This window comes from Brienomyrus brachyistius, chromosome 12 (assembly GCF_023856365.1).
Source record: "Brienomyrus brachyistius isolate T26 chromosome 12, BBRACH_0.4, whole genome shotgun sequence".
NCBI lineage: Eukaryota > Metazoa > Chordata > Actinopteri > Osteoglossiformes > Mormyridae > Brienomyrus > Brienomyrus brachyistius.
Window position 1 is genome coordinate 15,875,875 of NC_064544.1, and position 15,302 is coordinate 15,891,176.

Here is a 15,302-nt window from a genome sequence, read left to right on the forward strand (position 1 = left end):
TGAGCCTGGGAATCTCATGGACAGGCTACTAGTCCATCATCAGGCGTACATCACATCATAAGCAGCTTAGACGCACTATTTCACCTCACCATGTAATAGCCTGTTGGGAGGTGGCACTGGAGGGCAGGTGAGAGATAATATCGGGCTCATATTTTGTTTGCAGCACTGCATGTGGTCTTTCTCTTTCTCCTGCTCTCCCATGTACAGCTGCGCACACCCTGGTATCTGTCTAACAACCTGTCTCCAACAGCCTTCTGCCCTGATGTCCACATTTGAATTTTTAAAATTTCAAAAGAAAACTAACTCTCATTCCTCTATCCATGAAAAGAGAAAACATTTCATCTCTTATTCGCATATGTTGCTTTGTCCCTGATACAAAGGCATTATACTGTACAATCCCAGACAGCACTCACAGTACACATGGTAACCAGCAAGGAGTCACTCTGTCTGACAGCCAGAACTGACTCTGGATGGGCAGAATGTCATCACACTGTCAGTGCGCTTGCTATAATCTTAACCCATTTCTTATCATAGAGTACAAGGATGCTGCAGTTGCACAATAGCCTTGCAGCTGATGGTTGCAGATTTGAATTTTGCATGTTATTGAGTTTGCATGTTCTGATCGTGGTTGTGTGGGTCTGCCCCAAGTACTCTGCTTATTTCCTGCACTTACAGAAACATGCAGCTCATTGGACCTGGCGTCTCAGAATTGTCCTCAGTGTATTATTGTGGGCTCAGGGTTAGGGTCCCTCTTGTCCCAGGGCTCCTCGGTCTTATGCTTCCTGGGAAAGGCTCAAGGTGTCCTGTCGCCTTGTAAGTCCGTCTGTCCTGTAAGTGATGAAAAATGGATGGATGGATGGATGGATGGATGTAGACTCTGACTGTGGTTTCACAAGTAGCCTTAAGCCTGTACTTGAATAAAGCTTTACATGTGTTCTCTGTTGTCTTTAAAATCTATATGTATAACTATCTGTATATCAGATGGCCCTGAAAGACATGCCCTCCTTTTATCTCTCTTACTCTGACCATGCAGGCTGCAGGATTTTTGTGATTTACAAAACAAGTGACCTGTTGGCAGCTCAGTTCAAATATGCTGTAGGGGGTTGATATCTACCTCTCCTCTATGTGTGTGAAGTTTGCATGAAATGTGGATTCATTTACTTCCTGTTTTAAGGAATACGTCCTCGGTTTTCAGATTGACGATCTACTCCCTGAGCCTTGCATAACCCACTTTGAACTACTGGTGCAGCTGGACATGTTGCCGTTCATGATGTTATTTTCCACCTGTTTGCAGTCCTGAACACTGATCCTATGTTGTGTCACTGACCATCACTTACTAACTTGATTCAGTAGAGCACTGAGAAAACACTCACCACACTACACTTTCATACAACGTTTTAGATTAACAGGAATAATTTTAAATGTAGCTCTATGTTCAAATACTTCACACAAATACTTCACAGTGATTAGTGGCATCATCTCAGGGCTCCAGGGTTGGCAACCAAAGATATAAATTAAATCTAGGATTTTTTTCGCTTGAAGAAACATACTTAAGAACTCATACTTCAATATTCCACAAGTAAAGAGTATGACAAAAAGGAACTGAATTCAACAGAAAGAACAGGTTTTTCCAGCTGACTGGGAGGCTGCTATGTGTGTATTGGGTGGGGGGGGGGTTGCATGAGCACCTGCTCCTTTTGCCCAGACTATGTAAAGTACCTCTCTGAGTGGACCCTCCTTTACTTTTGAGCACCTCTGCCGCCCCTGTCCTCCTGCTTGGTGCTTTTGAGCAGCCCCTCAGACAGTCTCTGCATGGCTCTGCTAGGGAGACCGGTTTAGCTCCATGACAGGAGCAGGACGATGACACAGTGTCACATGATTCTAAAAGAATTACTTTCCACCAATAAAATTTAACTTCCTCATTTCCATATTATTTCCATAACCATATATAGCTATACATGAACATTTTTAGGAGTGAAGCTCCATATTGGGGGAATCATTAAAATTATTTAGTAAGGTTTTACATTGACTGCACTTTCATAATGCCTTTATAATGCTTTTATGGTAGCATGTAAGTGTAACGTAACATTCTACCATACCTTAAAAACTATTACATACATTAATAACAAACATTATAATTGCATAATTGTATAATGTTTTTGTTATTAATGTATGTTAAAGCTGGTATGTTAGGATGCTAAGGTATATTGATTATGAATGTTCTACGAATGCATTATTAATACATTAAGAAGCTGCACTGAATGTTCTATGAATGTATAATGAAGGTGTAGTTAATGTAAGGTGTAACCAATTATTTAAGATGTAACAGTGGTCGAAAGCTCTTAAGTGGAGGCTATTGATACTCAGATACTATATTGCTATAGTATCTGAATATTGACATTAAGCGATTATCCTTTTACTGATCTATATAAAACTGCAAACTGACTTGAACTTATCTAAGAGGAAGAAGAAAGAGAGAGAGAGAGGGAGTAGGAGGTAGAGCAAGGTGAAAAGGCAAGGTACTGACACTATAGGAAGAAGCAAAGAAGAGAAGGGAGCAGGCAGCCCGAGACTGAACACTTACAGTAACTGTACAGCTAGTTTGGACTTTTACGACCTGAAGATCTACACTTCAGCATGCAGAGTAAGTCTAGTGGGTTTTTTAATCGTGGCCAGACTCAGATAAACAGAGGCGTATGGCTACATACCCAGGCTATATGTTTGAATACAATGGATTAGTTATCAATAATGATAAACAGAAAGGAGATGGAAATAATCATGGAAACAAATTGTTTGGGGGTTCAGTAAATACAGAAGAACATTTTGATCAGTTTCTGATTCTGATAAGTTGTGATGGTGAACACGTCAGACAGTGCAGTGCTGCGAGAGACGTAACCTGCACTGCTGCATTCCATAGCCGGAATGTACCCATGGCTTTAGGGAAAGGCCTGAATCCCACCTGTTTACCCACATCTGCATATATTACTGCATCTGACCACAGCCTTATCTGTGTGTATAACCAAAGGGTAAATATATGTAAGTGAGTGTATCGCATTCTAACAGTTTGTGTGGTCTGTTTAAAAGTGCCTGTTCTGTGCTTTGAGATACGAACAGTGCTGTTTATTCTAAGCCCGTGTCTTTATGAGTGTTACTGAAGTGGGTTAATAAATCTCAATTCCTAAAATTCCTAAAGTAATTTTACTATTTTCTGCCATAAAATAGAAGTGTGTGCAATGTTCCATTCTCTGGTTTAATTAATTGCTTATCGTTCCTTACTTTTTCCCAGATACGTATGTGTTTATTCCAGCAGTGAAAACTTGAATTTATAGTTTATGTTTTCAGCCTCCAGCACAAACAACAAAAATTAAAAATCTAAAACTATAAAGTAATCAATATTGGATTGCATTTCACCCTGAATAGAACAAGTGGTTACTGAAAATGGATGGTTGGGATTGTATTTAAAAAATATTGACAATCCCCCTAAACTCACAAGGGAACACAGGGAACAAAGACAGGAACAGAGAGGCAAAAATACATAAAAAAAGGGAAATGTATCAAAGTAAACTATGAAATACAGCCACTGAGAAAAGTATAAAAAATACAGGGTTTGTATTTTAAAAATACAAAAATACATTTCACATACTTTTATTTTATTTCAGCCTGTTCCTTCACAAGCACCTTGACTTTTTTTGTGATTTAATTGACAAAACTGCATCCATTTTTTGCACAACGAATATAAATATTCCAAAGCAACAAATTTTGAAATGAAAAATGGCAAAAACAGTATCTTTAAAACTTGATGTGAATAGGCCTGGAAGGAGGATGTACTGTAAGTGTTTTGGTTCACACAAACCACATAGGTATGCCAGTCAACCTAACTGCAGCTTTTTGGACTGCCGATGTAAAACCACGCAAAGATGGGAAAGACATGCAAACTTCACACACATAGAGGAGAGGCAGATATCAACCCCCCAGCCCTGTAGTCAACAGCGCTACTTACAGAGCCATCATAACTTGCATTATTCCATTCATCTACTAAACTGAGTAGGGGCTCCCTAATATAGAGTCGCAAATTACAGGGAATGACAGGCCTTTTAGCTGTTATGCTGATGAACGGAAAAACACAATAAAGCTAATTACCCGCTGAGCCCCTTGCTGCCACAGTACTGATTTTCCAGCTGACCTTCCATGATTTCAGCACATTTCCCTGTGTGTCTGATTGTTATAATGATTCTGGCCTCTCTCTCTTTCGCCTGCAGACTTAAGCTCCCCAGTGTCCCGCACGCTGTCGGAGGAGCAGTTTCAGTGCTCCATCTGCTTGGAGGTGTTCGTGGAGCCCGTGACCACGCCCTGCGGCCATAACTTCTGCAAGGCATGTCTACAAGGCTACTGGAGCCACAGCAGAAAATTCCAGTGTCCCATGTGCAAGCGAGGCTTCGCCAGGAGGCCTGAGCTCAGCGTCAACTGCGTGTTGGCTGACATCACCGAGCAGTTCCAGGATACGCTCACCACCGACGAAGCACCCAGGACTCTCGCGAGAGAGAGGAATCTCGGAGGGTCGGAGAGTGGCTCTTTCGCACGGGAAGGCGAAGTGCCCTGTGACGACTGTATCGGGAGGAAGATGAGGGCAATAAGGTCCTGCCTGAACTGCCAGAGATCCTTCTGCGAGACGCACCTGCGGCCCCACCTGCGGGCCAAGTCTCTCTCCTCTCACCGCCTGGTCGCAGCCACTCTCAGACTAGAGCAGAAGATGTGCAGGAAGCACAGGCGCCTCCTGGAGGCGTACTGCCGCAGTGACCACTCCTGCATCTGCACGGCCTGCGCAGATGCTTCTCACAAGTCTCATGACGTCGTCTCCGTTGACCGGGAGTGGAAGAGGAAGATGGTGAGTCCATAGTGACCGTGGGCAGGAAAAATGGCGATGGTCTGACGTGGCGGTGGACCACTCTGGCCCCCAGACCCTGCTGGGCATCCTGGGTTTCACTCAGGCTCAGTTAATTGTGTTCTTATGTAATTATATGAATGCCAAATCCCTTTATTTATGTTTCAGATATAAATTATTCAGTAACACTCTACCTGAGGGGGTACAAATAATGTAGTAATACATTCCTACTTAATGTTATTAGTAACTAAGTGTTGGCTACTTACTGATCTCATGTTTGTTCATCAATAATTAATCATGACGATTCATGTCTGCAGTTACTAAATTTGGTCATAATTTGTATTTGCATAGTATCTGAGTTACTAAATTACTTGTACCCTCTCAAGTAAAGTGTTACCAGTTATCCTCTCGTATGTCAATACATCCATAATCCTACACTAACCCCATATATTCCCTGTAAAGGGGTCTTGAATAAGAGATTGGAAGATGGATGGATGATGCACAGATGGATGGATGGATATTTAAAATCCATTTTTAGCATTTCTTGATTGCCAGAAGATTGTTAAGCACACTTTCTTCTTCCCCTTTAGAGCCACCTGAACAAGAGGAGGTCAGAGATCAAACATCTGATCAAAGAAAGAGCAAAGAAACTAGAGGAGATAAAGCAGTCAATTAAGGTTATCAAAGTGAGTGCAGACACATGTCTATCCCAGATTTTAGAATCACTGAACAGACCAACTTCAAGATCAGCTGCTGAACATCTACCTCTTTCTATCAGTCTCTCTCACCCTCTGCATGCTATAAACATAACACATATCTCAGTATTGGCAGGATATGACCTCAAAAGTGTCCCCAACCAATCTCTTTTGGTACAGTTATCACATGTGTAACAACAGTGTATACATGTACTTATATTGATATTGACAATTATCACTGTACAGTTAGCATCACACGCCCCTACGCCAAAGCACAATGTGGCCCCAAAATGGCCGCCGCCTGCATTTCCTGCGGTGAAACCCAGTTTCCTGGCAGCCTGTATACTGACACAGGGAATCCGGATGGCAACTTCCATTGCTAGTTCCATTGCTACAAATAGATTTAGAGCCAGCTGGGCTGTTTTAAAAATACAATAAGGATACAGTTACACACTGGTAACTGGCCTCGCATAGAGAGATTGCACAGCTAAAAAGCAATCTGGTTAAACCATGTTCTGGGTTCATAAATAATTCAGACTCATATGGAAAAATGACACCAGAACCAAAAGATTCCTGGGTCCCAAATCCTACCCTTGTGGAGTTTGCATGTTCTCCTTGTGTTTGCGGGTTTCCTCCAGTTTTCTCCTGGAGTCCAAAATCCTGAAATTTACTGGATTGACATCTCTGAAATAGTGTATGTGTCCTGCGATAGACAGGTTTTCCCTTCAGGGTGCCCCCCCCGCATCCAACCTAACGCTATGGATATTTTCCTTCCCCCCACCCGGCTCTGACCAGGATAATTGGCTGGAAGATGAAGTGAGCTACATGATATTTGTTTGTAGATTTAAAAAAAGACACAACTTTCTCTGAATGCCATGTCTATAAGAATCTATAGAGAGATTCATAATACAGTCTGGTGCATTCTATGTATAATCTATTATAGATGACAGTTTTAAGTAAAATGTTAACAAAAGTCTTTGAATTTTTGCATTGGACGTACTGCCTTGTGAGCTTACAAATTGTGGAAGACATGGGAGTAATAGCTTGACATAGAATGCGGGTATTTGCTTGACCTTTGGAGGGAACGTAGTCAGACTGGTTTTTCACCACCACATTGAAAGCAAACAAAACATTCTAAGCATTTACCAAGAACACTGGTGCTTTGGCTTAGTCTGATGTCACCAGTCTTCTAGAAACCCATAGCTTGATTAGTATCTCCGCAGCAGCAGGCCTGATTCTCGCACGCAAAGAGACAAACGGCATGGACAGGCTGAGAGACTGGCATCCTAGCTGTCAGGCTGCTTCTCATTGATACCGATCAGATCATGGTGCCCTGGAACTTCCCGCTAAACACCTGACTTTCCTATGTTTCAGAGCTGCGCTCAGAAGGAACTGGAGGAGAGCTGGCAGGTGTACGCAGACCTGCTGCGCCTTGTGGAGCAGAGCCAGGCCGAGCTGGTGGAGCGCATCGCCGCCTGGCAGCGGGAGGCCGAGAGGAAGGCCCAGGAGTTGGCTGACGGGCTGGAGAGGGAGCTGAGCCAGCTGAGGATGAGGAGCACAGAGCTGGATCAACTGGCTCAGACGCAGGACCAAGTGCTCTTCCTCCAGGTAACATGGATGTGATGAAGTTCCCAAAACACCTGTTTTGCAGAAGTTAGATGTTTTTGTTGGGATGTTCCCCTCACAAAGCATCCCATCAACAGTCACCTGCAGATAATGAAAACCATATAAGCCAAATAATGGAAACTCTAAGGTTCTTTTACTGTCCCCTCTGAAGAGTGTGCCCACCATGCCCCCTCTGCTGGAGCCCATGGACTGGTCGGGTGTGTCTGTGAACACTGACCTGTACGTGGGGACATTAAGGAAGTCTGTCAGCACCTTAATGGACAAGGTCCAGGAGGAGCTCAACAGACTCCTCGAGAAAGGTGAGTGAAAAGCTTCACTTTTCAAGTGAATTCAAGGCCAGTTTCTGCCATTGCAGTATGTCTTCATGTACTGGGGCACCATTGGGGAATAGCTCTTAAACCATTAAATACTATATACTAAGAGGCATACCAAGGTCACTTTCATGGGTACCTACATATTTTATGTCTGTGTCTGTTTGATATCTGCTGTTGACCTTTGACCTTTGTTTTTTTTTTCCCAGAGATCAGCAAACTCCAGAGCTACGCAAGTAAGTCCTTTCCTTGGTCTTGCCAGAGAAAAAAACCCTTTTGAGGGGCACTGGGTGAATCTCAATACCAAGAAAGCAAATGCCGTACTTGTGGTCTTGGCAAGACCAGTCTTGCTAACTTGCTGTTCAAGAATCATGAGGTGGGTCTCATGCGGTATGGATGCAGCTGATGTATCCTTGATAATTTGGGCAGAGCAAGACCAACATATGGGAATTTTTACTGTGCTCATGTACTTGTGATCTTAGTATTGGAACTGGTCTTTGGCAATGGAAGATGACGTTAAATGGGTATACAAAAAGACAAGATTTTATTGGTTGCTTCAAAAACTATGAAGCTGGAGAGCTGGATGCTTAGAAATTGTCACGTTCTTCCATAAGTGACATAAACTATTATTCATTAGCATCTTTGACTAAATTAATAAAAAATTATAACATTTAATGAGCACCATTAACAGTTTCAGTTCACTATTATATTTATTCATCAGTCTTATAAAGCTTGGCAGTTTACACAGTTAACTATTTAGTCATTTGACAGCCACCTATTTATACTAAGACATCCAATTTGAACATATCAATTAACATGAAAGAGGAGTCCATAACTGACTGCAATCAATTTTGTGTTTCCCGCAAGGCGAAGTGCTGTTTGACCCAAGCACAGCGCAGAGGAACCTGGTCGTGTCGGAGGATGGGAAGCAGGTGACATACGAGGACCACAAGCAGGACGTGACAGAGGGTCACCAGCGCTTTCACCCAGCGCTTTTCTTGCTGGGCCGCGAGGGTCTTACCTCCGGCCAACATTACTGGGAGGTAGAGGTAGGCGGGAAGACAGCCTGGATGCTGGGCGTCGCCAGGCAGACGATCTGCAGGCAGGGTGACATCAACCTGAGGCCTGAGTGCGGCTACTGGTGCCTGTGGCTGAAAAATGGGGAGGTCAAAGCCCTGTCCTCAATGCGTTTGCCACTTCACCTACCCGCCCTGCCTGCCAAGGTTGGCATCTATGTGGACTATGAGGCGGGGCAGGTGTCTTTTTATGACGTCACAGCACGCATGCACCTCTACACATTTATGGACACATTCACTGAGAGCCTTTATCCCATATTCAGCCCCTTCCCAAACCGGGATGGCAGGAATTCCGCCCCTCTCATCATCTCCCCTATCAAGCACAGCTAATCTATAGAGATGATATCCAAATCCTACCCTGCCCTCTGTTCTCTTATTCTCAGACCTGCTCTGGAGCCAGTGTATATATATTTTTTTTATATTTACCTTTTTAGCATTTTGTAACACTATTATGGTCACTCAACAAATAATTTTTGGTATGTTTTGGTATTTTCTACCAATTACAGTACTTGGAGTTTGCATGTTCTCGCCATGACGTGTTGATTTCCTCCAAGTGCTGTGGATTCCTTCTGCAGACCAAATCTATGCAGTTATGCTAACTGATTCCTATAAATTTCTTGTTTGATTGTGTGTGTGCCCTGAAATGGACTGGCATCCCATCCGGTGTGTACCCCAGCTATGTGCCCCCTCTCTGACCCTGACCAGGACGAGCTGTTAGAGGCTGGACTGATGGGTAGAGTAACAGCACTACATTTCAGTTCATCCTTTCTCGTAAGAAATGGACTTGCCTTTTGTAAAAAAATAAAAAAAAAAAAAAAAAAATTTGCTGAAATGTGATAATAAACTAAAGGAAAAGACCTAATTTCTCACTGAAGAAGGGACCACGGATGCAAAGGGTTAAATGCAGGGGGGGGGGGGGGGGGTGGGTTGTACCCGTGCATGTGATGGTGGGCGTCAGCTGTGGCCTCTGTCACTCGCAGCTAGAGACCAGCAAGACCTACACTGTTGCAGCCGCCTGCTGGTAAGGAACTTCTCCCGGAAACTTCTCTGCAGATTCATGTGTCACGTTAGACTGGCATTGCTATTTGCATGGCATCGTCATGGTGGCATTTGCTTTAATGGCTGTAAAATATGTTGACATGAAGGTAGAATTATATGTGTGTGTAACTGTGTATTTAAGTTTGGTGTGTATAACTTACCACTAAGTCCGAAGGTTTTACCAAGATCATGCTTTTTATTATCTGTTTATTTATGTGTATTACTTTTATCATTTTACTTTCAATCAGTGCGAAAATTCTAAGCAATCAGCCATAGGCATAAAATCCATATTTCCCCATGTTGTTCTTGCCTGTTTGGAAACTGCACTAGTTACCACACAGTAGCAGGGCTGATATTTTTGGAAGCCTGGTAATCTTAGATTCTATATATAGCCAAGCATTATATATTCTTGACTCTCTGCTCAAATTCTAACTTACTTGCAGATATTTGCAAAACTTTGCTGACTATATGTCTACTTCTAAACTAATGTTTACTCATTACATCAGGTTCTTATGAATAAAATAATTATTAATAATGTACAATGTTTTAATGTCGTCTAAAAGCAATGCAGTTGAATCTGATTTTATGGAAAAAATAATTGTATGAAAATACTTTTGAATGGGAATCAATAATTGTGTATCAGTGAAGGTATGGTATTTGAAGTCATATTGTATAATAATTTATGCCTTGTAACCACTCTGTTACATCGCAAAAGATTTATAAAGTGAAACATTTTGTTCAGGTGTTAAAAAGAAACCTAGAAAAAAATGTAACTCAGGTTTGGTTTACCTCAGCAATATCGTTGTCCCAACATATCTATGCAGAAATAAATAATCTTATAAAATTTACAGAGGCCTTAGTTGTTTATTTCACCCCTGTGGGCTGGGAAGTTGAAAAAGTCTGACTTTTTCAAACTTTTTTGAAGAAAAATTTGTTGTAAATTGTATATTACATTTTCAAGCAATCGGAAGAATGTCACTATGGTTACGAGAGGCTAGATAGAAGCACTGAGCACAAAATTATGTTAGTGATCTTACACTTGGCTCTCCATCCCACTTATTTCATTTAAAACAACTGTATTAAGTCTCTTTTTCCTTAGGAATGGCTTCCTCTAGCAGTCTCTTGTCTGAGGAGCAATGCCATTGCTCCATCTGCCTGGATGTGTTTACAAATCCCGTCTCTCTCCCGTGTGGGCACAACTTCTGCATGACCTGCATCAGGAGCTACTGGCAGACCAGTGCAATCTACCAGTGCCCTATGTGTAAGAAGACCTTCTACAAGCAGCCTGATATCAGCATTAATACAGTCCTTAAGGAGATAGCTGAGCAGTTCAAAGACATGCGAGCCAGCGCCTCTGGGGCACGACAGTCTGAGGAACCTTCGGAGCAGGTGGGCCAGTCAGGTGAGGTGTCCTGCGATGTGTGTACCGGAGAGAAAATGAAGGCCGTCAAGTCCTGCTTGGTCTGCCTGACCTCCTACTGCGACGAGCACATCAGGACCCACAACGGCAGGTTCACCAAGCACAAGCTGGTCGAGCCGGTTAAGAATCTGGAGGACAGGATGTGTAAGAAGCATGAAAGGCTCCTGGAGCTGTTCTGCAAGAGAGACCAGACTTGTGTTTGTGTGCTTTGCACTGAAACCAATCACAGGGCCCACTACACCGTGCCTGTGGAGAGGGAGTGGACCGAGAAAAGGGTGAGGATACAAGACAGATCGGAGCTGCTGACAGCCAAAGCTTTCTGAGAAATGTATGGAATGGTGTATTCAATTTATATCATGAATGGGAAAATCTAACAGATTACAATATCAAAGCACACAATTCGTGATATAACTAAAACCATTATTAGGTCCTACTGTAATTAAGTCAATCTGCAATCTTGTCTCTAAAAGTTTGCTTTGCAAAGAAAATAACCTTGATGCGATGCTCGCAGGCCCAGCTGAAGAAGACTGAAGTAGAAGTTCAACAGATGATCCACGAGAGACTGAAGAAAATGGATGAGATTCAGCAGTCAGTAGAGCTCAGCAAGGTGAAATGAGGCTATGGGGCTTTAGATGTTCATTTGAAATTTACACTAAAAAGTAAAGAGAAAGTTTTACCATCAGACGGATTTAAGCTTTAACTTAAAAAATCTGAGATTTTCTAATGGATAAACCCTTCTATCGTATGAGAGTACAGTACGTATAGAAAAACAGTTATATAGTTTACTTGGGTATCAGGACAGAGGTGCTGTAGTGATTTTGACTAGGATGTACTTTCTCCTGTCCCACCAGTGCAGTGCCCAAACGGAAATTGAGGAATGTGTGCAGGTCTTCACCAATCTAATACGCGTCATTCAACAAACCCAAGCGGAACTCATCGGAATGATGGAGGAGAAGCAGAAGGCAACAGAGAGGCGAGCTGAAGGCCTCATTAAAGATCTGGAGATCGAGATTGCAGAGCTACAGACGAGAAACACTGAGCTGAAACGGCTCTCTCAGACTGATGACCACATCCATTTCCTACAGGTCAGCGAGCTTTTCTACCAGACAACAGGCAAGGTGAATGTGTCTACAGTTGTACGCAATGCTGATGTGTTTCTTGTATCTGCTGCTGTAGAGCTTCCCCTTACTGTGCACTCCTCCTCACACCAAGAACTGGTCAGATGTCACTGTTTACACTGACCTGCCTGCGGGTACCATAAGAAGAGCCTTATCTAGACTCGGGGAGACGCTCAGCGAAGAAATGGAGAAATTGGCAGATACAGGTAAGTTTGGGAAACAGAATCAATGGAACCCTGGAAACACAGGGCAAGTTTTAAAACACCGGTTGGTGGCATATTGCTTGCGAGCCACAGGTAGCTTAAAGGTAGCCAATGAATAGGTCCACGTTTTAAAGATAGGACCAGTTCTATAAATTTCATTGATTTTTATTTTACTTATACATTGGGCCACAAATTCCATGGATTGTCAGGTGCCCAAACCCAGGAAAGCCAAAATCTTGTATTATATCACGTAGCTATAAGAAAAATACTTCTTTAAATAAGGCTGGAGACCCCAGCTTTAAAACAAAATAAAAGACGAATCACATTATTTGAATCTTCATCCTGCAGAGGGTATACTGTACAGACTCTTTGTAATATTTTGACAACTTACTAGCTGAGATTCATCAATTAATATAACATCGGTTGAATGAGTAGTCAAATGCCATTGAATTACTCTAAGAATATGTAGGTAGGTTCATGAATCCTTACATATACTCTATACACTGTGTTTTCTGTTAAACATCTACAGACACAGTGAAACAGCTGAATTGTTCAATCTCAACTAAGTAGTCGAAATGCAACAAATACTCTTTAGGTGGATTATCCAAATAAAGTTTTACCTTTGGTTACGTTGTTCCTCGCTGAGGATTCACTCTTGTCTGAATAATACTCATACTGAGATGTAAAAGTAATCATATTTATAAATTATGTCCTCAGAGCTAAAGAAGATACAGAAGTACACTGGTAAGATTTCAGTTTTTTTTTCGTTCCAAAAGAGTGTTCCATGCACCATATTTAAATTCTCAGTTTTTGATTCTCCTCCACAGCCGATGTAACTTTCAACCCCAAAACTGCAAACCCCTGGCTCCTGCTGTCAGACGATGGCAAACAATTGAAACATGGGGGCACGTGGCAGGACCTCCCAAACGAGCAAGAGCGCTTCGACACAGTGGTCATTGTGCTGGGGACGGAGGGGCTGACGTCGGGGAGGCACTACTGGGAGGTACAGGTGGGAGAGAAGGACGACTGGTACCTGGGAGTGGCTCGGGCGTCTGTGAAGAGGAAGGGGCGGATCGCTGTCAGCATAGCGCATGGGTACTGGGCCCTGGCTATGAAGAAGAACCAGGAATACCGGGTCTCATCCACACCTCCCATTGTCCTTACCCTGGACTCCAAACCAAGGAAAGTGGGTGTCTATGTGGATTACGAAGAAGGTCAGATTTCCTTCTACAATGTCAAAGCCAGATCCCATATCTACACCTTCATGGACGTTTTCACTGAAAAGCTGTTTCCATTCTTTTACCTCTACTGCTGTGATAAAGCATCTGACACAATGGTAATCTGCTCAGGGAAATGAGCAGCACGTAGAAATGCTTGAGGACTGAAAAGACCGACAATACCTGCTTGGACTGACTACTTAATTTTCTGGAAAAATGAACAGTCAAAGTAAATGACCCGCATTAAAATATTTACATCTAAAATACTGTAGTGCTTTATATGTGCTTTAAGCACCTGTGTCTAATTTTAGGATTATCCCAAAATGATTGCATGCAATGTTAATGCAGGCAGAAGCAGGGCTGGCCCAACCCTTCTTGGGGCCCTAAGGAAAATTTGATTAACTAGGTTGTCATGTGTCATCTTCCTTCCCATTCTGACAGGTTAATCAAATGTTTTGTTTGTGCCTTGGGCCGGCCCTAGGCAGAATTCTTCCGTTTAGGGGATGAACAAGTCTATTTTAAAAATCTATTCATGAAAAAGTCTGTATTAAAAAGATAAATCATTCATGGAATCGTTCATAATTTTTCTCCTTTCTCAGTTTTATAACTTTCCTTCCATACTGTCTGTAATCACTGTAAATACATCACACTATATTTTTTGTCTGCCTTTCTGTAAAACTCTTTGAATGGGTTTTGTCTAAATGAAAATGCGCTATACAAATAAACTTGAATTAATTTTATTATTAATTTACAAATTAAGCAATTCAAAAATTACAACTGCTTAAAAAAATTGGAATTCAGGCAATTTCTGCACCACCCTCCACGTTTTCCCAGCATTTGGTTTGGATATGTGTCAACGTGTTTGCTCAGTATGAGTTCCAACATTTCAACTCACTTCAAGGAAAACGGGCAAAATGAAATGCACTACTGATGTACCATGAGCAAGGTACCGCCCCCAAGCACTGCTCCCCGGGCGCTGAATTAGCTGCCCCCTGCTATGTCACATATGGGTTAAATGCAGAGAACACATTTCGTTGTTGTGCACTGTGTGCTGTGGTGTGTCAACAATGATAACTAATCGCTTTAACTCTTAACACAATCGAGCCAATTAAAGAAAGACAAAAGTGTGTCTAGCTTTTTAGCTGCTCATTGAGATGCCATAATGAGAAAACAGGCTTCTACAAGGCTCTGAAGTGTAAGAATGTTGGTGAGACTGATCCACTGGGAGACCGGAAATGCACTGTGGGACCAGAAATCCAGCTGGGTTATGTTATCAAACCAAAATATCATGTCAAATTATGGCTTATTAAAGTTACGTTAGGGAACAGCTCTGTGACAATATAGTAAACGTTATTGATTTAGAAAGCCTACTTCCTGATTTTATATTTAAATTTCTTACTTTCTTACCTTGTCTTTGATTGCTGACTATTACTCCTTTGATCTTCTTTTGACACATGCAGCCATACAGTACGTCTTGCCAATGGCAAAATTTCTGCTTTGATTCAAAATATGAGTGATGTGTTGTCCTTGACTTATACAGTATGCTACACAACTAATCAATATTGGGTTCCCCTGTTCCTTAATTTGTATTGCTTATGAATGTCTCTTCTGTTTCTCGGTAAGATTTATGTAGCAATTCAGAAAATTATAAAGGGTACATGAATTTTATAGCATTACTGTAGCATGATGAAATGGAAGCTATTGGACTGACTTAGT

General features: G+C 42.1%; 2 protein-coding genes across 4 annotated transcripts; both read left to right on the top strand.

Moving 5' to 3' along the window:
- Window positions 1-2,480: 2,480 nt before the first annotated feature.
- On the top strand, window positions 2,481-9,091 carry btr12 (bloodthirsty-related gene family, member 12). The gene is made up of 7 exons (XM_048970846.1): window positions 2,481-2,644; window positions 4,260-4,885; window positions 5,473-5,568; window positions 6,952-7,185; window positions 7,355-7,502; window positions 7,724-7,750; window positions 8,382-9,091. The coding sequence occupies exons 1-7, from the start codon at window positions 2,638-2,640 to the stop codon at window positions 8,918-8,920; spliced, it is 1,677 nt and encodes a 558-aa protein (XP_048826803.1). The 5' UTR covers window positions 2,481-2,637; the 3' UTR covers window positions 8,921-9,091.
- A 421-nt stretch (window positions 9,092-9,512) lies between these two features.
- On the top strand, window positions 9,513-14,151 carry si:dkey-46i9.6 (E3 ubiquitin-protein ligase TRIM39). Of its 3 annotated transcripts, none has more exons than XM_048970850.1 (7): window positions 9,517-9,611; window positions 10,849-11,323; window positions 11,560-11,655; window positions 11,900-12,133; window positions 12,225-12,372; window positions 13,087-13,113; window positions 13,197-14,151. In XM_048970850.1, the coding sequence occupies exons 1-7, from the start codon at window positions 9,535-9,537 to the stop codon at window positions 13,724-13,726; spliced, it is 1,587 nt and encodes a 528-aa protein (XP_048826807.1). In that variant the 5' UTR covers window positions 9,517-9,534; the 3' UTR covers window positions 13,727-14,151. The 3 variants fall into 3 exon arrangements, with proteins under 3 accessions (XP_048826805.1, XP_048826807.1, XP_048826806.1); XM_048970849.1 differs by having other exon boundaries at window positions 9,565-9,611; window positions 10,728-11,323; XM_048970848.1 differs by having other exon boundaries at window positions 9,513-11,323.
- The last annotated feature ends 1,151 nt before the right edge of the window (window positions 14,152-15,302 follow it).